The sequence below is a fragment of the Lampris incognitus genome, chromosome 8, assembly GCF_029633865.1.
Source record: "Lampris incognitus isolate fLamInc1 chromosome 8, fLamInc1.hap2, whole genome shotgun sequence".
Lineage (NCBI taxonomy): Eukaryota > Metazoa > Chordata > Actinopteri > Lampriformes > Lampridae > Lampris > Lampris incognitus.
This window is the reverse complement of record NC_079218.1, coordinates 62,317,980-62,343,347: the sequence shown is the minus strand read 5'-3', so window position 1 is coordinate 62,343,347 and position 25,368 is coordinate 62,317,980. Positions and strand designations below refer to the sequence as shown.

The 25,368-nt window shown below is 46.5% G+C and overlaps 1 protein-coding gene across 2 annotated transcripts in view; it reads left to right on the top strand.

Annotated features, from left to right (window-relative positions):
* The window catches only part of camk2a (calcium/calmodulin-dependent protein kinase II alpha), a 292,509-nt gene that overhangs the window by 37,881 nt on the left and 229,260 nt on the right, over positions 1-25,368 (top strand). For both annotated transcript variants that reach the window (XM_056284736.1, XM_056284737.1), the window contains exon 2: positions 4,063-4,157. In XM_056284736.1, coding sequence (XP_056140711.1) covers positions 4,063-4,157 — 95 coding nt within the window. The remainder of the gene's footprint in view (positions 1-4,062; positions 4,158-25,368) is intronic.

Sequence of the window (25,368 nt, the reverse complement as noted above, 5' to 3'; positions counted from 1 at the left end):
CCGACAGGGGGTGGTTGCAGAAGTTGCGAGGGAGCCAACAGCCCCAATCAGAAGGATCTATAATGCGCAAAGGGTCCGGCAGCGTCGGCAACGTCAAATCCAGGGTTTTAGCCCCTCTTTGTCGAGTAGCCTAATGGACTAGGACTACTCATTTTGCTTTTTTGAAGAAGAAAAAAGCCTTAACGTTAGCCTAGTTAGGCCTTGGAGATTTGTGTTTTAGACCATGCCTTTTCTGGGGGGCTTCTGCCATAGACCAACCCTTTTTCAGCCAAGCTTTTACTAGAAGCATTTTGTTATTAATAGCCTATTATCAGTGCTACTATTGATAGTATTATGCCTGTAATTGTTATTTGTTATTAGGCCTCTTTTATAATTAGGCTATTATTATTATTAGCATTATTATTATTATTATTATTAGGATGTTATTATTATTATTATTATTATTATTGATATTATTACTATTACTATTGATATTATTAAAGAAGAACATCAAAGGATGTAAGGTAGCACTCATCAAATGAAAAAAAAGACACAATTCTCTGTTTTACCATTTCATTGTTTGGCATCAGTCGTTAACTTGGCCGGGTGGTCTTCTTCAGAAACCTTAATGACTGATGCCAAACAATAAAATGGTGAAATAGAGGACAGGACTGCCTCTGGTATTTCTTTACCATTTGGTGAGTTTTACCTTACATCCTTTGATGTTCGTCTTTGATTCATGTTTTTGGTTTAGCACCTCCACAAGCCTTTAGTTTTTTGAGAAGCACATATTATTATTATTATTAGGCAATTAGCCTATTGTGTAAGGTAGGCTACTGGATACTTTGTGCTGGTCCTAAATTCCAAGTCCTGGTCTAAGTTCTCTGCCTCAAAAGTTCATCATTAAAGTCTTTTTGAAAGAAAGTCTGCCAAGTGATTTAATATGGAAAACGAACTGCAAAGTAACAAGAAAGTGGCTGAAGTGTCCAGTGCTGTGCAAACTGAACTCTGAGCGAAGGTGGAAATGGCTACTGGTTATACTGGTAGGCGGGCCTACTGCAAGACAAACTTGCGTTGGTTGCCGACTGTCCATGCTGAGCCGGAGAGCCAACTAACGAGGCCTACTGCAGTAAATATTGGTAAGAAATAACAATAAAGCAAATTACAGCCTCCTCTATAGGCCCAATTTGGATACGCACTCAAGGTGGCCTGCGATATATAACAGCCAACAATGGGAATACGGCCTAATTTAATCAGCGGAGGAATAGATGGTCGTAGCCTACATCTCAGCCATGACCCCAGTTTTTATTATTTTGGACCCGTTAAGGAAATCATTTGCAAAAAGGGTTCTAAGTTCCCCGGTTTGTTCCTCGATTGGCAATAGCGGGGAATATAGGACCCTTTATTTGGAAAAAGGTCCTATGTTCCCCTGGAAACAGCGGGGAATATAGGACCTTTTTTCCAAAAGAGGGTCCCATGTTCCCCGGTGTCTATTGCAGCAACCGGGATTATAGGACCTTTTTAGGGGAAAACGGGGAATATGGGACCCTTTTTTTTCGAAAGGGTCCTATAGGACCCGGCGGGGACTATAGGCACGGCGGGGACTATAGGACCCGGGCGGGGACTATAGGCACGGCGGGGACTATAGGACCCGGGCGGGGACTATGGGACCCGGCGGGGACTATAGGACCCGGGCGGGGACTATAGGCACGGGCGGGGACTATAGGACCCGGGCCCTTGATGACGCGGCTCCCATGGAAAATGGAGCGCCATGGCGATGGAGAGCATGTGGGAAAGGTTGGCGCTTGTGTCCGCCGCGCCCCCATCGTTCTGCTACGCCGCGCCTGACTAGTCCTTTTGGCGACAGGTTTGAAGGGAGAGTCGGCAGGTGAGGCAGAAAAGATGTGGGCAGTGCCCTCCGAGTTATCAGTCACCATTGTTCCCGTACCTGGTACATGCAGCTCCATGGACGTTTCGGCGCCACTCCCGCTGCCAGGAGGCTCGGTAGCCATTTCAGCTAACGGCTAATTTTGATTAAAACTTTTACCGCCGCGCTTTTCCAAATACCGTAACGATCACGGATGAATAGGCTCGGTAGCCCTTGGCTACCGAACCCCCCCCCCCCCGAATTCGCTACAACACTATCTTATTTCCACTGATAACTATGCCCGGCACCAACTGCAAGGCTAATCCGTCTCTTATGTGTTCATTCCATCAACCAAAAATCCAAATATTCAGGTTGTTATACTACAAAACCTCAAATCTGTCTGACAGACTTCACAGCCACCTCCACAGACCACCGCCAGCTCGGCGACCTTGACTGAAAACAGAATACGCATGTGCGAAGTGGAGCCGTGACGTCACGTTGGCGACGCCGGAGTTGCGTTTTCAAAAGATTTCACTCTGGAACGCGGTTTCAAAAGTTTGCGTTTGCAGGCCCCCGAAACGCCGTTGTCATGTGAACGAACGGCCAAAACGCAACAATACTTTACCGTTTTATGTTGAACACGTTGCCGTGGAAACGGCCCGTCACATGGCCTCTTTGACTCCCCGTTCAAACCAGCGTTCCTCCCTGTCAAGGATGTGCACGTGCTCATCCCTGAAATGAAATAGATGCATCATGACCAGTTAAGGTTGGGAATATCCCTTTTATTCTTATTGTCAAGTGGCTCATACCCTGTATAAACCATCTGATTTAAATGATGTTCGAGATGATTCTCCTGCATGCGACAAATTCTTCATAAAACTTATTCTGAGCCTGACTGGTGTTGCTCTGGAGAAATGCATCGGTCATGGACCCTAATAAAGCCCCAGAAGTTGGTTGGGATATTGGTGTTATGCTCGCGCACCAGAACCTGACCCGTGTGGCGAAACCCAAGACAGACAGACACGAGATGACTTCCAAGTCTACAAAGGGGGGTTTTATTGTGGGAGGGAAATGTATGGTGAAAAAAGGCGTTCTGGTAGTGGGATGTGTGAATAAACTATGTGTGGTGTCCCGTGGTTTGCGTGTATAACTATGTGTGAATGTTTTTAGCCAATGTGTGGTGCGGTATGTAAACGACCAGGAGGTGTTGAAGAAATGTGCGTGCACCTGGCGAGAAAGTCCAGTCCGTGATCCAAGAGGGGTTGTCCGAGAAAATCCAGGTCCGAGATCCGGGAAGTCGAGTCCGAAAGGAGGGGTCCAGGTAGAGGGACAAGGGGGGAGATCGCAGGAGAGGTCCGGGGAGAAACGTGAAGGTCGCTGGGGACGAGGGAGACGCGGGGAGCCGTGGAAATCACGGAGGGAGAGTCTTGGGAGGAAACAGAGACACGAAGATAAGACACTGGGGAATAAACAGAACGCAAGGAACGCTGGAGGGCTTATCAGAACTTTACCGCAGGGTTCAGTACGTCGAAGCACTGAGAGACGTTCTGGGAGGCTTCTTGTAGAAGGCTGCCTGATTGCCACAGGTGTGCCTGATGGATGATGGCAAACACCTGGTGCAGTGCAGCGCTCGTCTCCTCAGAGCGCGAGCCGAGCGCTCGGATGTTTCCGGCACGTCCGAGCTGGGGGAGTGGCTTGAACGTGCCGGGGAGGCAGCTCGGGGCGGTGTAACCACAACAATTGGGCTATACAAGTAACAGTGACTTGACTTGTCATTTATTAGCCGTGGGCTCCCCTGGCTCTTTCTCTGTGGGAAGAATGAATGCGTTTTGCTTAAAAGCCATAAATAAGGTCTGTTTTTATTTAATGCAAGTTGTCAAGATGTTAGGTGAAGTAAGAGCCGTCATTATGCCCACTGTGAAGATGTTGACACATTAACAAATGGATAACAATCATAGAAACACCGTTGACAGATGAGCCTGGCGTGCTTTTACTCATATGAACCATATCCATGTTTCACATCTCATGGAACGAATGGTTCGGGGGCTGGTAACGCAGAAGGTCTCCAGGGCCACTTTGGTCTCACGTGTGACACAGAAGGAGTGAATTAAATGTAAAAATAAATAAAAAGACCTCAGTTTTGTTGGCTTTTCAACACACAACATTTGATTATCAGGGATTCTAACCTTTGTTCTGTCTTGTTCTCTGTTTTCAAGGGGAGCTTTTTCCATTGTGCGCCGGTGTGTGAAGGTGCTGTCGGGTCAGGAGTACGCCGCAAAAATCATCAACACCAAGAAGCTTTCTGCTAGAGGTGAGCAGATGATCTGACGATGGGGCTTAAGAAAGGGGGCGATGACACTCAATTCTCACAACACAACAAGTGCTACTTTTTACACACATCATTGGCACAATGAAGTTATTGTTTGCTAAGTGTTTAGAAAAAGCATGTCAGCATTTTTTTACACAGAAGAGAGGAGAGTGAAAGAACTGGAGAAACATAAAGGAGGAGAGGAGATGATAGGAAAAGGGGGGCATGATTTGTTCTCTTCTTGGATGAAATGTACACCGTGTGTGTGTGTGTGTGTGTGTGTGTGTGTGTGTGTGTGTGTGTGTGTGTGTGTGTGTGTGTGCATGTGTGTGTGTGTGCGTGTGTGCGTGTGTGTGTGGGCAGTGTGGCTGCCCACAGGGTGTTGTAATGCATGTGTTCTTCCAACCTACTTGCAACCCTCCTGCCTTCAGCTTGCTGCCGCTGGCTAGCTTTTGTGGCGAATAGGGAAGCATCCTAGCGTGTAAGCCTTCCCTTGCCAGTACATAACTTCTCCTTCACCAAGACTCCTGCCAGGCCTCCCCCACGGCCACACATGGTAACTGGGGTCTTACAGCCCCAGGCTAACTTGGCAGGGGATGTCGAAGCAGCAGTGGACCCCAGAGATATGGTGTGCAGGCCCACCCTGGTGGACACGCCCTGGCACCTATCAACCACTGCCCCGCTGCCTTGTGGGTGAGTCCAAGGCAGCTAACCCCAACAGAAAAGCAAGCTGTGGTGGTACGCTTCGAGGCGGTTTCCGAAAAACTGGATTTCCAGCAGCCCCCTGCAGTTGTGAGGAGGTGCCGGTCGTTTAGGGGTCCCCCTTGCCATCATAACCATCTCCTTTACAATCAAGTCAGTGGCATCGGAAGAAGCGCAACGCCCCATGCCACTTTAAAAAAAATCTCTGCGCAGGTATCGTCTTCTGCTACATGAGTCCCCGACCTCACAAAGTCTGGCGGCGATGGATTATCTAGTGACGGGAGCAGGTCTGAATGAGCTGGGAGCTCTTAGTGGAACTCTGCACGCCAGTGGCACAGGGCAACTGTCGTTAGCAACTGGGATCGAGCAGCAGATGTTTCCGGCAGACTCCTGTGTGTCCGAGCAGCCCTATTTAGGGACCGTACTACTCACCCCATTTGGGGAACGGCCTAGAAAAGGTGGCCCAAAAATTACCCACTCAACACTGTGCCTGGGCAGCAAACCGCACCTGCCGGCCCATTCCACTACGCGGTCGAAAAAAACATACTATATTACAACGAATTGCATCAAGGAACATAAGAACACTCCTGGACGTCAACCATGGCACAGACAGACATCAACGCAGAACTGCACTTATTGCCAGTGAGCTGAAGCGCTATTGTGTGGATGTGGCGGCACTCACCTTGAAGAGGGCTCGCTCAACGAAGTAGGAGAGGGCTATACATTCTATTGAAAAGGATACCCCCAAGGAGGTCAACACATCCATGGAGTTGGTTTTGCAATCAAGAACAGTGTCTTACCCAAACTCGAAGAACCACCAGTGGGCATTAGTGAACGGCTGATGACTCTCCGCATACCCCTGGCAAAATGCCGATACCTCCACCTGATAAGTGCCTACGCTCCAACTTTACCATCCAATGGTTAAGAGAAAGATCGCTTCTACCAGGCACTCCATGGTATACTCATCAACATCCCAAGGAGCGACAAAGTCATTTTGCTTGGTGATTTTAATGCACGAGTTGGGAAGAACATGCAAAGTTGGAATGGAGTGATTGGCGCCCATGGCATTGGAAAAGCCAACCCCAATGGCGTAACACTTCTTACTCTGTGCTCGGAACATGACCTCGCCATCACAAACACCATTTTCCAACAAAACAATAAATACAAGGCATCCTGGATGTATCCCAGATCCAAACACTGACACCTGCTTGATTATGCTATCATGAGGCGGGCTGATCTTAAAGAGGTGCTCCTTACCAGAGCTATGCGAGGAGCAGACTGCTGGACAGACCACCGCATGATCCTGACAAAAGTCAAGAGTGCATGTCCTGCCCTTGAGATGCCAATCTGGGCCAAAAAAGAAACCACTCCACTGCGCCAGACTCTCCAACAGTGACACCCGAAACACCTTCCATCGTTCTCTAGCTGACAAGTTATTTGACATTGAACAGCTGATCAACTCAGAGTCTGGGATGGATGAGAAGTGGACCTCTCTGAGCACCACCCTCTTTGACAATGCAACCCAATCCATTTGCTTCAAAACCAAGAAACATCAGGACTGGTTTGATAACAATGCCGGAACGATCTCCACCCTCCTATACAACATGCATAAGGCACACAGAGCTACCCTCAGCAACCCACCATCCCAACCTCTCAAGAATAAATGGCAAGACCTCCACTCTGAGGCCCAAGCAACTCTGTGGTATCTGCAAAATGAGTGGTGGATTTTGAAAGTCAACGAAATACAGGCTCATGCAGACAGGAACGACATGCATGGTTTCTATGATGCAGTTCAGACCATCTTTGGCCCCAGAAACTGCTCCCTGGCACCTGTTAGGTCTGCTGACGGAACAACTCTCATCAAGGATCAGGCCCTGTTAGTGGGACGGTGGGCCGAGCATTTTAACACCCTGCTCAACCAGCCCACCCCAGTGGACTCAACTGTATTGTCAGAGCTCCCTGAGCAGCCTACCTCGCAAGACCTAGACCTCCCACCAATTTTCAAAGAAATCCTACATGCAGTCAAGACCCTGACAAAAAAAAAACAACCCTGGACCTGATAATATTACAGCTGAAATCCTCAAGGAAGGAGGCTACCTCTGTACGAGTACACTGTATCTCTACATCCTTGAGGGGTGAAGTTGCGAGTGTGTCTCCCAACAGCGGAAAGACGCCAATTGTGACCATTTATAAAAACAGAGGAGACAAATCCATCTGCTCCAACAGTAGGGGTATTTCACTACTGGCCATTGCCGGAAAGGTCCTAGCCAAGATCATGCTGCGCAGACTAATACTCGCAATAGCCGAACGGGTCATACCAGATTCACAATGCAGCTTTCAAAAGGATAGAGGGACCGTTGACATGCCCCTCCAGGAGAAATGCCGAGAACAGCACAATGAGTTGCACATAGCATTCATAGACCTCTCAAAGGCATTTGATACAGTTAACCGGGCCCTGCTGTGTCAAGTCCTGAAGAAATCTGTATGTCCACTCAAGTTTCTCACCATCCTTGGACAGTTTCACTCAGGAATGATGGCGTGAGTGGTAGTGGGGAACCACAGTTCTGAGCCCTTTGGTGTGCAAACTGGAGTCAGACAATGCTGCGTGCTAGCCCCAGTCCCCAGTCACACTGTTACGAAGGAGGATGGGAAAGCAGACTGGAGTCACCATTGACTTCAGGCTCGATGCTAATCTATTCAACATCAGGAGGTTTCAGGCAACAACCAAGTTGACCTCTGAGAACATCATTGCGCTACAGTATGCTGATGATTGTGCCCTGGTAGTCCACACACCAGAAGCCCTACAAAACATTCTGTTGGCAGTTGTAACCACATACAGGAGAATGGGACTGATAATCAACACCCAAAAGACAGAGGTAATGTGTCAGATGAGTGCCGGCCTCCCAAGCCACCCAACAACCTTCACAGCAGAAGGGCAACAACTGGCCACAGTTCCTGCCTTCAAATATCTAGGAAGCATGCTATCTGACACCTGCACAATGGATGATGAGATTCAGCATCACCTCAAACAAGCCTCAAACATCTTTTGGTCGTCTAAGGAAAAAGTTTTTCCAGAACAGCAACCTCAGTCTCCACACCAAAGTGCTTATTTACAGAGCAGTGTGGAGTGAAGTATATGGGAAACCAGCGCACACAACATTGTGGAGCAAAGCGTGTGAAGAGGCATGCTCACAAAGCTACCCTGCCCCCCCAGCACCACTTTTACATGCCTGGTCTGCAACTGCAACTGTGCATCCAGGATCGGACTATTCAGCCACCAAAGGACTCACAAATAGGAGAAGATGGTCATCATTGGATACGATGGACAAACAGCAAGCAAGCGTGTGTGTGTGTGTATGTGTGTGTGTGTGCGTGTGTGTGTGTGTGTGCATCCCATAAAATCAATGTGGTTTGTTCTCAAATTAAAGTATTCATTATTATTAGTGAAGAGAGAGGTGGTAGAGGAAAAGGCGTATGGTGAGTTGTATGAGAGATTAGACACTAAGGAAGGAGAAAAGGACTTGGACCGATTGGCTAGACAGAGGGACCGAGCTGGGAAGGATGTGCAGCAGGTTAGGGTGATCAAGGGTAGAGATGGAAATGTGCTGACAAGGGAGGAGGAGAATGTGCTGAGAGGGTGGAAGGAGTACTTTCAGAGGCTGATGAATGAAGAAAATGAGAGAGAGAGAAGGTTGGATGATGTAGGGATAGTGAATCAGGAAGTGCGGTGGATTAGCAAGGAGGAAGTGAGGGCAGCTATGAAGAGGATGAAGGGTGGAAAGGCAGTTGGTCCTGATGACATACCTGTGGAGGCATGGAGGTGTTTAGGAGAGATGGCAGTGGGGTTTCTAACTACATTGTTTAACACAATCCTGGAAAGTGAGAGGATGCCTGAGGAGTGGAGAAGAAGCATACTGGTACCGATTTTCAAGAACAAGGGTGATGTGCAGAACTGTAGCAACTACAGAGGTATAAAGTTGATCAGCCACAGCATGAAGATTTGGGAAAGAGTAGCAGAAGCTAGGTTAAGAGGAGAGGTGATGATCAGCAAGCAGCAGTATGGTTTCATTCCACGAAAGTGCACTATAGACAGAGGTGCACAAAACTAGTGTGCAGGTGCGCATGGGTGGTCAAAATAAATGATGTGCGGCAGATAATATGAAAAGAGGCGCTTCTGCATACCTAAATTTTTTGTCCACAATTACTTACTGAAACAACAGGATTTTCTCCATGTATCACTGGTAATAAAGTCATGACAAATGTGTCAATTTTAAAAATCAGTTGTTAATCGTGCAACTTTTAGCCTTCGTTCTTGATTAAGTGGATGCGTTTTTTCCCCCCACGTTAGCAAGGTTAACTGTTAAACGTTGAGCTCCAGTAAATAGTTAGCTTACGTTTTAACCAGCTTAACTTTACATTTTTTTCTCTGGTTTTAGGATTTTCGTCCATTCATCAAAATGGTGTTGCACCACCTCTAAAGAAATCCCAGACTGAGCCCGTACTTAGGCTCGACCATACTCTGTATCTTTTGTAAATCAATTGAGAGGGTGTTCAAATAATATATTGGTGTGTAGAACACAAATCTGAAGAAGATGTTAAATTCTGATAACCCTCACCTACATCAATTTGCATGTGACTATTATTAAACTTGTGATTACTTTGTTATTCTTCTGGAAGAAAAAGACTAAGTTGGGGGGTATTTTGAAGTCAGGGCTTTTATTTTAGTAACTTCCTGTTGGGACGGCAGTTGTAGCCACCTTGCTGCTGAAAGCCGCATGTTGGGGAGGTTGGTAATCCTTATCCATTCGTCTTCTGTTCTCTTCTTGTGGCTTTGCCAGTAAGTTTTTGATTAGGAACATGGGGAACACATACATATTAGACATAAAGTACTTTGCCAAGACCACCCTGCAAGGCACAGTGAGGGGCGGGCAAAGACGAGGAAGACAGACGAAGTGCTGGCTATGTAACATCAGAGAGTGGACGGGCCTTGGCTTTGCCAGTTTACAGAGGGCAGTTGAGGACAGACAGAGATGGCGAGGACTGGTTGCGGACTCAACAGCGGTGCCCCAGCCACCTCTCGAGAGGTTACAGGATGGGTGAGGTGTGAGGGTGATATTGTATTTGTTAACTGATTTGTGTGCTTACCTTTTGCTTGCATGAGTTACATGTCAAGGAAAATAGGGGCATGTGAAGGGAATATTTTGATTGTTTTCTGTAATACTTACCTGTGTAATACTTTAATACTGTCTGTAGTGGCTACTTACCTGTGTATTATTCAATCAAATCAATCAATCAAATCTTACTTCATTCAGACACACACACAAAAAAGCCACAGGACAACACAAAATAAATAAATAGCTGAAACAGCAGTGCACAAGTCCACAATGATTAAAACCTATACATACATTTATCCCAATGTTTCCAGAAACAAGAGTACCTTGTGTCACTTTGTGTAGATTCAGTTAAAACCATTACATTCCTTGAATCACTTAATCGACACATACATTTGTACATAAAATTCCTCAACACAGCATGAAAAGTGGGAACATTCTTAGTGTAACTCGGGGGTAACGCAAGCCTAATTCCTTCTAATAATTTCATAGCTATATGAATATATGGAAACCAGTTAAAAAGCAAGAGGTTACAATGTGCGCCCATTGAAATAAATGGATAAATCAGTTCATCAGTATTATTTAACTCCTAGTTTAAAATAGCTGGGAAGTGTAGTATTTATAGTGATATCAGGACCGCAATAATATAAAATGGCGCTGAGTGAATGGCTCGCCAGCAACCCTTATGATTATTGGCTGATAAGCTCACGTGGTCAGGTATGGAGACATTACATTGGCTGGGGAGGGAAAACGAGAGGAAAAAGAAAAACGTAGGAAGCGGAGGCAGAAGAGAGAGCTCCTCGAAGTGAGAGGCTGCTACAGTAAAAGGTACATTTAGACAGAGAACACGTCGATGTTTTGTGCAGTCAGTGTCTATAGAAAGTGTCTGTGTGAGTAAGGGACTACGGACGTGTCATACACGTGTACCGTGTGCGTGTGTTTGTTGGTCCAAGTATCGGAATTTAGTTAGCTTAGCACGGAGCTAATATCATAGCTTACTGCTGGCTCACCTTGCGTCGGCTAGCTAACACAAACGAGTGCATGTGGTTACAGTTAGTGAGTCTAGCTGCACGCCGCTCGTTGTTAGATATTAAGGCTACTGTTTGTGGTTCCGCTGAATAGCCGACGTGGGAGCAGCGCCACCGGATAGCGCCCCTGCCTGGTGACCTGGAGAAAGCCACTGTAAATTTGCTCCGGCCGGGGAAAAGTTCCGGATGACGCGACAATGGCGTTCTGATCAGCTGTTCGGTAGCGTTCGGTATGGGTTAGGATGTTCAGTGGCAGCGTTGCTAGGGCGGTTGCTATGAAAGGTGGCTGGTGAGCTGCCGAACAGCCGATCAGAACGCCATTGTCGCGTCATCCGGAACGTTTCCCCGACCGGAACAAATGTACTGTGACAGTTGTTCCTCCGGCCACGAGGGGACACAAGCGCCCGCAGTTTGGAGCCGCCATCTTGTGTGAGAGGTTTTGGGGAGTTGTCCGCTCCGCTCCCCGTTTTGTGCACTTCCGGACTGCGAGTAAGGTAATTCCTTCGTACCGAGGAAGGGCAGCTCAACACGAACTGCTTTTTGTGTTTTATTTCCTGTTGCACCGGTGCAGTTGTAGCCTATGTGTATGAGTGTGCCATATTAACTTCAGAGGTTGAAGGGCTTATAGGGTTTACTTGTTTTATTCCTGTGCCTGACGTGTAGGCCTAAAGAGGTTCTTCTTAAGGGATATATTTCAGATTTTTTTGTAATTGTTTTTATTTTATTTTATATATATTGTAGCGAATTCGGGGGCAACCACGGGAACTGCCGCAGCCGGGACGGGAACCCGTATTAGCCAAGGGCTACCGAGCCTACTCATCCGTGATCGTTACAATATTCTGTTAAAACTTAATTGCTGTTTATAAATGAATGGTGCATGGCACTTGACTTATTTATTAACATATAATCTGTAGCACAACAAAACCACGTTGAGGTTGTCAATAAATACTTTATTTTGTTGTAAAATTACTAGGTTGGTCTTTCTCCACTCACTGTCTTAGGTTGTCATATAAAGTGACCCAGTCATACCAACATTGTTTGGCTTAAGTTAGTCTTACTGAAGCGAACCCAGTTAAGGTCCATCTATTAACCTGGAAGGTGGTAGGAAGGGCTACACTAGTCACAAACATATAATAATAATAATAATAATAATAATAACCTTTACTTCGGACACACAGCCGGTCCATAGCATACAAGCAACAATACAATAAAAGAAAACAATACAATAAAAAAAACATTTAGGCCTACATGACACCCCTACACTCCACGAGCACGCGCACGCGCACACACACACACACCCCCACACACCCACCATGTGAGGCGTCCACACACGCGCCGTACAACACAGTCAGTTCATAACAGATAACAGCTGTCTCGCCAGTACTTTTGAAGTCTGGATGTGAACCGATAGCAGCTTCGCAGGGCTAGTTAGAGCCTCTATGACCTGCACTTGTCCATCTTGGTTGCTTGAGCGAGATTCTCAATTCATCATTATATGCGATCTGCAGCTTTTTCGGTTTTGCTTTGCTATAATTGCACCACAACCTAGAGTGGAGTACAGTAGGCCCTAAAGAGAGCAGTTTTAACATCATCTGTACACATATGACATTTGCGTGCCAGCATATTGGCTTGTGCATACAGTTTTCAACACTGTTGCTGCACATCCTCATCACCACATAGATCATTCCTGATGATGTGACCCAGATATTTTACTGTGTTCACCACATTTTTTGCTTGGTCAGCCATGAAGAATGAAGGAACATGTTGCTTCTGATCCTCCTTGGTTTTAGCGATCATGACAACCCTCTTTTTAGAGTTTGATTTAATGTCATGCTGCACACCATAACTTGAGCAGACTGAGCAGTTGCTGTAAGCCAGCACTATAAGTAGACAGGACGACAAAGTCATCGGCGTACATCAGATGGTTAATAAGACTATCCCCCACCATACTCTCTAAAAAGTTAAGAGAGTCTTACACTCTTAACTTTTTAGTGTTAGGGCTCGGTCTGTTGACCAACCTGGCAACCAGCAATGAGAGTGGGGGAAGGGCGCGTCTGAAACACCTGCAGCCTATCTACTCGTTAACCACTCTAGTATAAGTTTGTTTGCTTTCCAGAACTCGTCGCTAGTTCGTCCTGAACAGTCCCGTGAGTAAATTCTTCGTCTCGAGTTTTGTGACATTTCTGTGTCTCCCGGTGGAGTACAGATTGTAGTATTCTCCGTGTTTTTGCTTGTTTGATTATTCCCTTGTGTCAGTTCTCCTTGAGAGCTTGTTCGGAGAAGAACTCTCTTTGTGTTTTCCCTATTGGATTTTCCCATCGTGATTTTCTAGTTGAGATCAAGTTTTTGATATTCTAATTTCTCCTCTCTCACTGTGGATCTTATTACTCGGTTGGACTTCTACCTTAAAGGAGCAGTTTGTGTTTTTTCCCCTTTCGGACTTTAAAGGAGCAGTTGTGTTTTTTTCCCTTTCGGACTTTAAAGGAGCAGTTTACGTTTTTTCCCTTTCGGACTTTAAAGGAGCAGTTTACGTTTTTTCCTTTTCGGATTAAGGGGGCAGTTTACGTTTTCCCATTTTTAAGAAGCTATTCTCAAGTTCCGCCTGAAGCGCCTCCCCCTTCTGTCCAGGCCCGGCCGGCTCTCCTCTACGAGTCCTGCCAGGTTGGTGCTTTACTTTGTCTTGTGTTGTCGCTATTGGGTTCGTTCTACAAACCTCTAACAGTACGAACTAGCCTCTCACTATGAACCCAGACAACCCAGACGCCAATCCTGTCCAGGCTGCTCTCTATAAGCAGATTCAGCTTACAGCCTCCCACGGCCAGCAACTACAAGAGGCCGCTGTTGCCATGCAGGGCCTCCGGGCTCAGGTGCAACCCCTCCAGGCTTCGGTGGATTCTCTTTCGGCCCAGCAAGCGGCACTCGCGAGCCAACAAGAGGAGGTTCTTAAGCAGTTGCAAACTCTCACAGCGGCTATCACCATCCAGCCAGCTGTCCCACCAGTTCCGGCCGCCCCTCCTCCAGCAGTGCCCACAGCCGTTGCCTTAGACAATCCTACCGTTTATGTTTCGGATTTCCGGGAGCTCAGTATCTCCAATCCCAAGCCTTTTGATGGCAACTTTGAGACCTGTGCCACGTTCATCATGCAGTGTGAGCTTGTCTTCGCCCACCATTCCAGGGGGTTCACCACAGATGCTGCAAAAGTTGCTTACGTGACTAACCTGCTGACTGGCCGCGCTGCTCCGTGGGCCACTGCTTCCTGGTCCATGGGGGCCAGTTTCTGCTCTTCCTACGATGACTTTGTGGCTGAGCTTCGGAAGGTATTCCATCATCCAGTGTACGGTCAGGATCCGGGTGTCCGATTGAGCAGGATCCAGCAGGGCAGTGGCAGTGTCACTGACTACTCAGTCGAGTTCAGGCTGGCTGCGGCTGAGAGTGGCTGGAACGACCAGTCACTTCGGGTAACCTTCCGTAGGGGCCTCAGCGATGCCGTCAAGGATCAGCTAGCCACCCGGGAGGATCCTACCTCTCTCGACGACCTTATCAGCCTTGCCATCCGCATCGATGGACGTCTCCGCGAGAGAAGGCGCGAGCGAGGTCTACGGGGAACCGTTTCTACCTCTCAGCCATCCAGAGCTTCCGAAGGGGGCTCTTCTTCGTCGCACTCCACTTCCCCTGTGGCAAGCCTCTCCTCCTCCCAGACAGTGACAGAGGAGGAACCTATGCAGCTTGGGCGTACACGACTGACTCCCGCTGAACGTGAGGCCCGGTTCAAGGCAGGTCTCTGTCTTTACTGCGGTCTTAAGGGACACCGGATCAGCGAGTGTCCTACGCGGCCAAAAGATTAGGCTCACTGGGACCCCGGGAGATCCTAGTGAGCCGTCTTTCCTGTTCCCGCCATCCTGCTCCGGCTAACCATCTTGTGAGCGTTACCCTGGCTTGGGCAGACCAGCGGCTCACTGTAGGCGCACTCATCGATTCGGGAGCTGATGGGTGTTTCTTGGACTCTACGTTTGCTGCTCAAGCTAACATTCCATGTGAGGAATTGGAGAGGCCAATAGAGGCCTTTGCTCTGGATGAGCGCCGCCTGGCCAGTGTTACCCGACAGTCCTGTCCCGTGTCTCTCACTATTGCTGGAAACCATGTGGAGAGCCTTCAGTTCTTCGTCCAGTCTCCCTTAGTTCCTGTGATCTTGGGGCGTCCCTGGTTGGCTCAGCATGAGCCACACATTGCTGGGTCGTCTGGTAACATTTTGGAGTGGAGCTCCTCCTGTCACGCCCGGTGTCTTCAGGCCGCACCTGGTCCAGCAGTCCAGACTGTTCCGATTGCCCCTCCTCCCGATCTTTCCTCTGTTCCTCCCGAGTATCATGATCTCGGGGAGGTCTTCAGCAAGACGCGGGCTCAGTCTCTCCCTCCGCATCGGCCATATGATTGTGCTATCAACCTCCGTCCTGGGGCCTCTCTCCCTAGCAGTCGTCTTTACAGCCTTTCCATCCCCGAGAAGGCTGCTATGGACGATTACATTTCAGAATCGTTGGCGGCAGGGCTCATCCGACCCTCATCCTCCCAGGTGGCAGCTGGTTTCTTTTTCGTTAAGAAGAAGGATGGTGGTCTCCGACCCTGCATTGATTATCGCCAACTCAACGACATCACCATCAAGAATAAATACCCCCTGCCTCTGATGAGCTCCACCCTCGAACCCCTGACCCAGGCGACTGTCTTCACTAAGCTGGATCTCCGGAACGCCTACCATCTCGTTTGGATCCGGAAAGGGGACGAGTGGAAGACAGCCTTTAAGACTCCCCGTGGTCATTATGAGTACCTGGTAATGCCGTTCGGCCTCACCAACGCCCCGGCGGTGTTCCAGGCACTCATGAATGACATCCTTCGCGACATGCTCGACCAATTCGTTGTCGTCTACCTCGATGACATCCTCATCTTCTCCAGGTCCCTCGAGGAGCATGTCCAGCACGTGCGGCAGGTTCTCGAACGCCTCCTTCGTAACCGGCTGTTCGTCAAGGCTGAGAAATGCCTGTTCCATTCTGAGTCAGTGGACTACTTAGGTTTTATCGTGGAGGGAGGCAAGACTCGAGCTGATCCTCGCAAGATCAAAGCGGTGGTGGAATGGCCGGATCCTAAGTCACGTAAGGAACTGCAGAGCTTCCTCGGGTTCGCGAACTTTTACAGGAGGTTCGTCCGAAACTACAGCTCTGTAGCAGAACCCCTCACCCGTCTAACCTCCCCCTCTCAGCCGTTCGTCTGGTCCCCAGCTGCTCGCTCTGCATTTCTGTCGCTCAAGGAGAGGTTCACCAGTGCCCCCGTCCTACTCCATCCCGATCCCAAGAGGCAGTTCATAGTTGAGGTGGACGCTTCGGACACCGGATTGGGGGCTGTGCTCTCCCAACGATCAGAGGCCGACCAGAAGGTTCATCCTTGCGCGTTCTTCTCCCGCCGGTTCCTTCCCGCCGAGGAGAACTACGATGTTGGTAATCGGGAGCTTCTTGCTGTAGTGGCTGCACTTGAGGAATGGCGCCATTGGCTGGAGGGGGCAGAGCATCCATTTACCATCTGGACTGATCATAAGAACCTGACGTTCATCCGGGCAACCAAACGTCTCAATGGTCGGCAGGCACGGTGGGCCAGTTTCCTCAGTCGGTTCGACTTCACACTGACTTATCGTCCTGGCTCCCGCAACACCAAGGCAGATGCTCTGTCTCGTCAACACCTTAAGGAACCTGTAACGGTGGAGCCAAGTCCCGTCCTCCCTGAGACCAAGGTCGTTGGCGTGGTGACCTGGGGCCTTGAAACGGTGGTCAAGCGCGCCTTGCGCTCCAGTCCAGCCCCGAGCAACGTGCCGCCTCGCCGACTGTTTGTTCCGGACTCAGTGAGGTCTCGGGTCCTCAAATGGGGCCACACCAGTCAGCTCGCTTGCCACCCTGGAGTCCACCGCACTTTCACTTTCATAGCTCGACGGTTCTGGTGGCCCACTATGAGGAGGGACGTCAAGGAGTTCGTCATGGCCTGCACCATCTGTGCCCGCAGCAAGGCCTCTCACCAGGCACCGGCTGGTCTGCTGCAGCCCCTTCCTATTCCCAGTCGGCCCTGGTCCCATGTGGCGTTGGATTTTGTCTCTGGACTTCCTCCGTCTCAGGGCAACACAGTGATCCTGACGGTGGTGGATCGCTTCAGCAAGGGTGTTCACCTGGTGGCTTTGCCTAAGCTTCCTTCTGCTTCTGAAACCGCTGACCTCCTGATGAGCCACGTCTTCCGTTTGCATGGACTTCCCAAGGACATTGTGTCAGACAGAGGGCCCCAGTTTGTTTCCCGTGTGTGGCGTGCTTTCTGCAAGGGGTTGGGCGCCTCGGTCAGCCTTTCGTCGGGATATCATCCGCAGACTAACGGACAGACTGAGAGGATGAACCAGAGTGTGGAATCTGCTCTCCGTTGCGTCGCTGCCAAGAAGCCAACCTCCTGGAGTTAGTTTCTCCCCTGGGTCGAGTATGCGGTCAACTCCCTGGTCAGCTCCGCCACCGGCCTCTCGCCCTTTGAGGCATCCCTGGGTTACCAGCCGCCCGTCTTCTCTGCACAGGAGTCCGAAGTGGAGGTTCCCTCCGTATAGACTCATCTGGACCGCTGTCGTCGTGTCTGGGAGATCACCAGGGCTGCGCTGCTCCGTGCTACGGAACGTGCCAGACGAGGAGCTAACCGTCGCCGATCCACAGCACCAGCTTACCAACCCGGACAGAGAGTCTGGCTGTCCACCAAGGATCTCCCCCTTCAGTCCTCTGCCAAGAAGCTGAATCCCCGGTTCGTTGGACCCTTCGAGATCCAGGAAGTACCCAGTCCTGCAGTTGTGCGTCTTAAGCTCCCGGACTCCATGAAGATCCATCCGGTTTTTCATGTGTCCCGAGTAAAGCCTGTCTCCGAGAGCCCCCTTATGCCTCCGGCCCCAGCTCCGCCTCCCCCTGAGATTGTGGATGGGCATCCACAGTGGAAGGTCCGTCGGCTGATGGACGTCCGACGCAGGGGACGGGGGTTCCAGTATTTGGTTGACTGGGAGGGCTATGGGGTGGAGGAACGAAGCTGGGTATCCCGCCAGCTCATCATGGACCCTGGTCTGCTCGCTGAGTTCTATCGCCGTCACCCTGACAAACCTGGCAGGTCGCCTGGTGGCTCCCGTAGAGGGGGGGGGGTACTGTTAGGGCTCGGTCTGTTGACCAACCTGGCAACCAGCAATGAGAGCGGGGGAAGGGCGCGTCTGAAACACCTGCAGCCTATCTACTCGTTAACCACTCTAGTATAAGTTTGTTTGCTTTCCAGAACTCGTCGCTAGTTCGTCCTGAACAGTCCCGTGAGTAAATTCTTCGTCTCGAGTTTTGTGACATTTCTGTGTCTCCTGGTGGAGTACAGATTGTAGTATTCTCCGTGTTTTTGCTTATTTGATTATTCCCTTGTGTCAGTTCTCCTTGAGAGCTTGTTCGGAGAAGAACTCTCTTTGTGTTTTCCCCATTGGATTTTCCCATCGTGATTTTCTAGTTGAGATCAAGTTTTTGATATTCTAATTTCTCCTCTCTCACTGTGGATCTTATTACTCGGTTGGACTTCTACCTTAAAGGAGCAGTTTGTGTTTTTTCCCCTTTCGGACTTTAAAGGAGCAGTTGTGTTTTTTTCCCTTTCGGACTTTAAAGGAGCAGTTTACGTTTTTTCCCTTTCGGACTTTAAAGGAGCAGTTTACGTTTTTTCCTTTTCGGATTAAGGGGGCAGTTTACGTTTTCCCATTTTTAAGAAGCTATTCTCAAGTTCCGCCTGAAGCGCCTCCCCCTTCTGTCCAGGCCCGGCCGGCTCTCCTCTACGAGTCCTGCCAGGTTGGTGCTTTACTTTGTCTTGTGTTGTCGCTATTGGGTTCGTTCTACAAACCTCTAACATTTAGAAGATCATCCATATACAAATTGAAGGGAACAGGTGACAGTATTCCACCTTGTCGGGCCCTATTGGTCACTAGGAAGGGTGCAGATATACTGTTACCCCACCTAACTTGCTGTAATAACTGGAACTTTCAGTGACTCATTGTGTAGATATGAATTCAGTATGACAGGATCTGCAGGAGTAGATGGAGTTGAAGAACTAATTTTGTTTAATATCTCATTAACCTTATTGCAGAAAAAATCTAGAAATTCATGGGCTGTGAATGGTGAGCAGCTAATAGACGACTGCTTTTTAGTAAGTTTAGATACAGTGTCAAAGAGAAATCTGGCGTTATGTTTATTAATATTTATTAAGTGAGAGAGATGCGATGTTTTTGCATGCTTGTATTTCAATAAACACTCGTGCCACGATAGGTAAACAGCTTCCAATTTTGATTTTCGCCATTTACGGTCCAGTCTCCTGCAGGTCCGCTTAAGAGCACGTGTCTCATTTTTACCCCGTTATACTCAGCATGACTTTAAACTCACTGAGCACGATGCAAACTGTGGGGGAGCTAGGGGGAGCTCAGTTCCCCTTAATAAGACATGGGCTCCCCTGAAAACGTGATTTGTGAAATTTTGGGGGATCTCTAAAAATATTGACACTGTGTTATTTTGACATTCAATTTCAGTTTTGTGTATCGTCATCATCATGGATTATTATGTGTAAAATTGCGAATGTGTCATTCATTCATACATATGACTGCGATTTAACACCAATTCACTTCAAAAAGATAACTACACGTGCTATTCTTGTCATGACCATCAAGGCGTGGCGGCGCTGCGGTGCAAATCAAACTTCACTCATTTTTACACGTTAACTCAAAGATTCGTAGAAAAAATATAAACGTTGGAGGCCGAATCCCATTGATCTGCGCGTGAAGTCCTTGGCATTTTCTTTTTGCAGTTAGCATCAATAGCCATGTCAAAAAGAAAACAAGACAGTTTAATTAACTTTGGTTTCACTAAGAAATCGTGTTCTAGTGACGTTAGCATGACCGAGTCACCTGCTGCAAGGCCTGGGACCGCTGTTAGCTGTTAGCCGGGTGCCAATGCAGCAGGAAGAAGCTGAAGAAAAGTCCCCTGGCTGAAGATGGTGGAGGGAACAGCTCGTCAGAGGAAGAGGCCGCGGCCGGTCACGACCCTAACCCCTCTTGCTCCTCTCTCCCATCAAACTGGAACAGCCAGCAATGGAGAGACTGGAAGAGCCGTTATACATGGCTGTTCGTCAAGTATGGAAGCTTGGGGTGCACCGCTTGCAGGGACGCAAAAACCCTTCTTCTGTCTGAAAAGGTACCTGGCACCTTGCCATCCACTCTGAGGAGTGGATTAACGGGGAAGTAAGCAGCACTGCTCACAACAAGTTGCGAAGAAAAGATATATAAACATAGGGACAATATTGAACACAAGTCTCGAGGGCCAATGAAGTGGCATTGACTAAGCAAATGGCGATTCTGCCAAATAAAGTCATTGAGGTGAATTCCAAGTTAATGGAGGAGACCACAGCATCATGTTTGTGTGCTGCAACGCCCCCTCCTGGTCATTCAGTAATATTAGCTGTACAGCAGGACTTTCCCTCAGACTCAAGAGTTAACGACTCGGGGCTGGGAGCACATGGTGACTTGTGTCTCCTGCTGCAGTTTGTTTTCAGCGTTGTTGCACTGGACACGGTTTGTCCCTGAGTATTTTGTTTTACCAGTTTTTGAATACCTCATTCATTCATTCATTCATTCATTCATTAATCATCAGCCACTTCTCCACCCGATCAGGTCGGAGAACCCGTAGACTATATGTATCATATATTTGCTGTATAGTTGTTTTGCTGCAAATTCGGTCTAAAAGTGACGTAATTGATAGCTAGCATAGCTGTAACCTGTTCTAACCTGCTATAGTCATGTCAGTGTACTGGGTATTTATTATGTAGTCATGTCAGTGTACTGGGTATTTATTATGTAGTCATGTCAGTGTACTGAGTATTTATTATGTAGTCAAGCCAGTGTACTGGGTATTTATTATGTAGTCATGTCAGTGTATTGGGTATTTATTATGTAGTCATGTCAGTGTACTGGGTATTTATTAGGTAGTCATGTCAGTGTACTGGGTATTTATTATTTAGTCATGTCAGTGTAGTGGGTATTTATTATGTAGTCATGTCAGTGTACTGGGTATTTATTATGTAGTCATGTCAGTGTACTGGGTATTTATTATGTAGTCATGTCAGTGTACTACGTGTTTATTATATAGTCATGTCAGTGTACTGAGTATTTATTATGTAGTCAAGCTAGTGTACTAAGTATTTATTATATAGTCATGTCAGTGTACTGAGTATTTATCATATAGTCATGTCAGTGTACTGAGTATTTATTATGTAGTCAAGCTAGTGTACTAAGTGTTTATTATATAGTCATGTCAGTGTACTGGGTATTTATTATGTAGTCAAGCCAGTGTGCTAAGTATTTATTATATAATCATGTCAGTGTACTGGGTATTTATTATGTAGTCATGTCAGTGTACTGAGTATTTATTATATAGTCATGTCAGTGTACTGGGTATTTATTATGTAGTCAAGCCAGTGTGCTAAGTATTTATTACATAGTCATGTCAGTGTACTGGGTATTTATTATGTAGTCATGTCAGTGTACTGAGTATTTATCATATAGTAATGTCAGTGTACTGAGTATTTATCATATAGTAATGTCAGTGTACTGAGTATTTATCATATAGTCATGTCAGTGTACTGAGTATTTATTATGTAGTCAAGCCAGTGTACTAAGTATTTATTTTATAGTCATGTCAGTGTACTGAGTATTTATCATAATGTGACGTGGTCAAATAATGGACTTCTTAGCAAACCTTTCAGAGTTAACAAGCAAGCTTTTAATGAGCGCAAGCCAAGCTAGTCATAACAGTCACAAGTTCGTACTGGTCTCAGCTTGATCCTTTTCTTGGCCACAGAAGCGACCTTATCTAGTTGCCTAGTCTTTACCCTCATGGTGGGAAATAGCATGTTGTCTAATCAACTTCTCTCGTAACGTCTCCATTACCTTCCACCACATCCCCGCTATCTGTAACAGATATGCCCATTTTTAACATGTTCAATATCCCACAACATAACCAAAACATCGACACCTCAGTTGCATGGTGGGTAATATGCAAATGAACCCGTAACAGAAACACTCTTAGTAGAATTCGCCACAATATAGTCATGTCAGTGTACTGAGTATTTATTATGTAATCAAGACAGTGTACTGAGTATTTATTATATAGTCATGTCAGTGTACTGAGTATTGTTCAAATTCTGATTTGTGTTTGCATTTTGTGCTTTGTTGCAGTTTTTACAGTAAATTGTGGAGCTTCAATAAATATCCAAGAAAGGTCACGCCATGTGTTTTTTGGAGGACTTCATGCTGTTTTTTCGCTAACTAGCTAGCTTTCAATATGGACTACTCACTGCGAGGGCAGTATAATTGTATTTGTACTTGAAGTATGTGATGAGTAAACTTTGGTATCTTGAATCTTGGAAAAAATGTTCAGAAACGGGAGATTTGGGTCAATATTATATAATAGGAGATGGTATATACTACTAGGAGAAGGTATATAGTATATACGAGGAGATGGCATATACTAGTATATACTAGGAGATGGTATATAGTAGTATATATGAGGAGATGTATATACTAGTATATACTAGGAGATGGTATATACTAATAGGAGAAGGTATATAGTAGTATATACGAGGAGATGTATATACTAGTATATACTAGGAGATGGTATATAGTAGTATATACGAGGAGATGGCATATACTACTATGTACTAGGAGATTGTATATACTAGTATATACTAAGAGTAAATGTTAATTATTTGGTCGTGTAGTACAGCTAAATGTTAATTATGTGGTGGTGTAGTAGAGATAAATGTTAATTATTTGGTCGCGTAGTAGAGATAAATGTTAATTATGTGGTCGCGTAGTAGAGATAAATGTTAATTATGTGGTGGTGTAGTACAGCTAAATGTTAATTATGTGGTGGTGTAGTACAGCTAAATGTTAATTATGTGGTGGTGTAGTACAGCTAAATGTTAATTATGTGGTGGTGTAGTAGAGATAAATGTTAATTATGTGGTTGTGTAGTAGAGGTAAATGTTAATTATGTGGTCGTGTAGTAGAGCTAAATGTTAATTATGTGGTGGTGTAGTAGAGATAAATGTTAATTATGTGGTCATGTAGTAGAGATAAATGTTAATTATGTGGTCGTGTAGTAGAACTAAATGTTAATTATTTGGTCGTTTAGTAGAGATAAATGTTAATTATGTGGTCGTGTGGTACAGCTAAATGTTAATTATGTGGTCGTGTAGTGGATATAAATGTTAATTATGTGGTCATGTAGTAGAGATAAATGTTAGTTATGTGGTCGCGTAGTAGAGATAAATGTTAATTATGTGGTCGCGTAGTAGAGATAAATGTTAATTATGTGGTGGTGTAGTACAGCTAAATGTTAATTATGTGGTGGTGTAGTACAGCTAAATGTTAATTATGTGGTGGTGTAGTAGAGATAAATGTTAATTATGTGGTTGTGTAGTAGAGGTAAATGTTAATTATGTGGTCGTGTAGTAGAGATAAATGTTAATTATGTGGTCGTGTAGTAGAGATAAATGTTAATTACAGTGCATCCGGAAAGTATTCACACCCCTTGTCTTTCCCCACATTTTGTTATGTTACAGTGTTATTCCAAAGTGTATTAAATTCTTTTTTTTTCTCATCAATCTACATGCAATACCCCATAAAGACAAAGTGAAAAAGGTTTTGTAGAAATTTTTTGCAAATTTATTAAAAATAAAAAACTGAAATATTGCATGTACAAAAGTATTCACACCCTTTGCTATGACACTCAAAATTGAGCTCAGGTTCATCCTGTTTCCACTGATCGTCCTTGAGATGTTTCTACATCTTGATTGGAGTCCACCTCTAGTAAATTCAATGGATAGGACATGATTTGGAAAGGCACACACCTGTCTATATAAGGTCCCACTGTTGACAGTGTATGTCAGAGCATTAACCAAGCCATGAAGTCAAAGGAATTGTCTGTGGACCTCTGAGACAGGATTGTATCGATGCACAAATGTGGGGAAGGGTACAAAAAATTTTCTACAGCTTTGAAGGTCCCGAAGAGCACAGTGGTCTCCATCATTCATAAATGGAAGAAGTTTAGATCCACCAGGACTCTTCCTAGAGCTGGCCGCCCAGCCAAACTGAGCAATCGGGGTCGAAGAGCCTTGGTCAGGGAGGTGACCAAGAACCCGATAGTCTCTCTGACAGAGCTCCAGCATTCCTCTGTGGAGATGGGAGAACCTTCCAGAAGGACAACCATCTCTGCAGCACTCCACCAATCAGGCCTTTATGGTAGTGGCCAGACAGAAGCCTCTGCTCAGTAAAAGGCACATGACAGCCCGCTTGGAGTTTGCCAGAAAGCACCTAAAGGACTCTCAGACCATGAGAAACAAGATTCTCTGGTCTGATGAAACCAAGATTGAACTCTTTGGCCTGAATGCCAAACGTCACGTCTGGAGGAAACCAGGCACCTCTCATCACCTTGCTAATACCGTCCCTACAGTGAAGCATGGTGGTAGCAGCATCATGCTGTGGGGATGCTTTTCAGCGGCAGGAACTGGGAGACTAGTCAGGATCGAGGGAAAGATGAATGGAGCAAAGTACAGAGAGATCCTTGATGAAAACCTGCTCCAGAGCGCTCAGGACCTCAGAATGGGGTGAAGGTTTACCTTTCAACACAACAATGACCCTAAGCACACAGCCAAGTCAACCAAGGAGTGGCTTCGGGACAAGTCTGTGAATGTCCTTGAGTGGCCCAGCCAGAGCCCAGACTTGAACCCCATTGAACATCTCTGGAAAGACCTGAAAATAGCTGTGCAGCGACGCTCCCCATCTAACCTTACAGAGCTCGAGAGGATATGCAGAGAAGGATGGGAGAAATACCCCAAATATAGGTGTGCCAAGCTTGTAGCTTCATAGCCAAGAAGACTTGAGGCTGTAATCACTGCCAAGGGTGCCTCAACCAAGTACTGAGTAAAGGGTGTGAATACTTATGTACATGCAATATTTCAGTTTTTTATTTTCAATAAATTTGCAAAAATTTCTTCAAAACCTTTTTCACTTTGCCATTATGGGGTATTGTGTGTAGATTGATGAGAAAAAAAAGAATTTAATCCATTTTGGAATAAGGCTGTAACATAACAAAATGTGGGGAAAGTGAAGGAGTGTGAATACTTTCCTGATGCACTGTATGTGGTCGTGTAGTAGAGATAAATGTTAATAATGTGGTCGTGTAGTAGAGATAAATGTTAATTATATGGTCGTGTAGTAGAGCTAAACGTTAATTATGTGGTCACGTAGTAGAT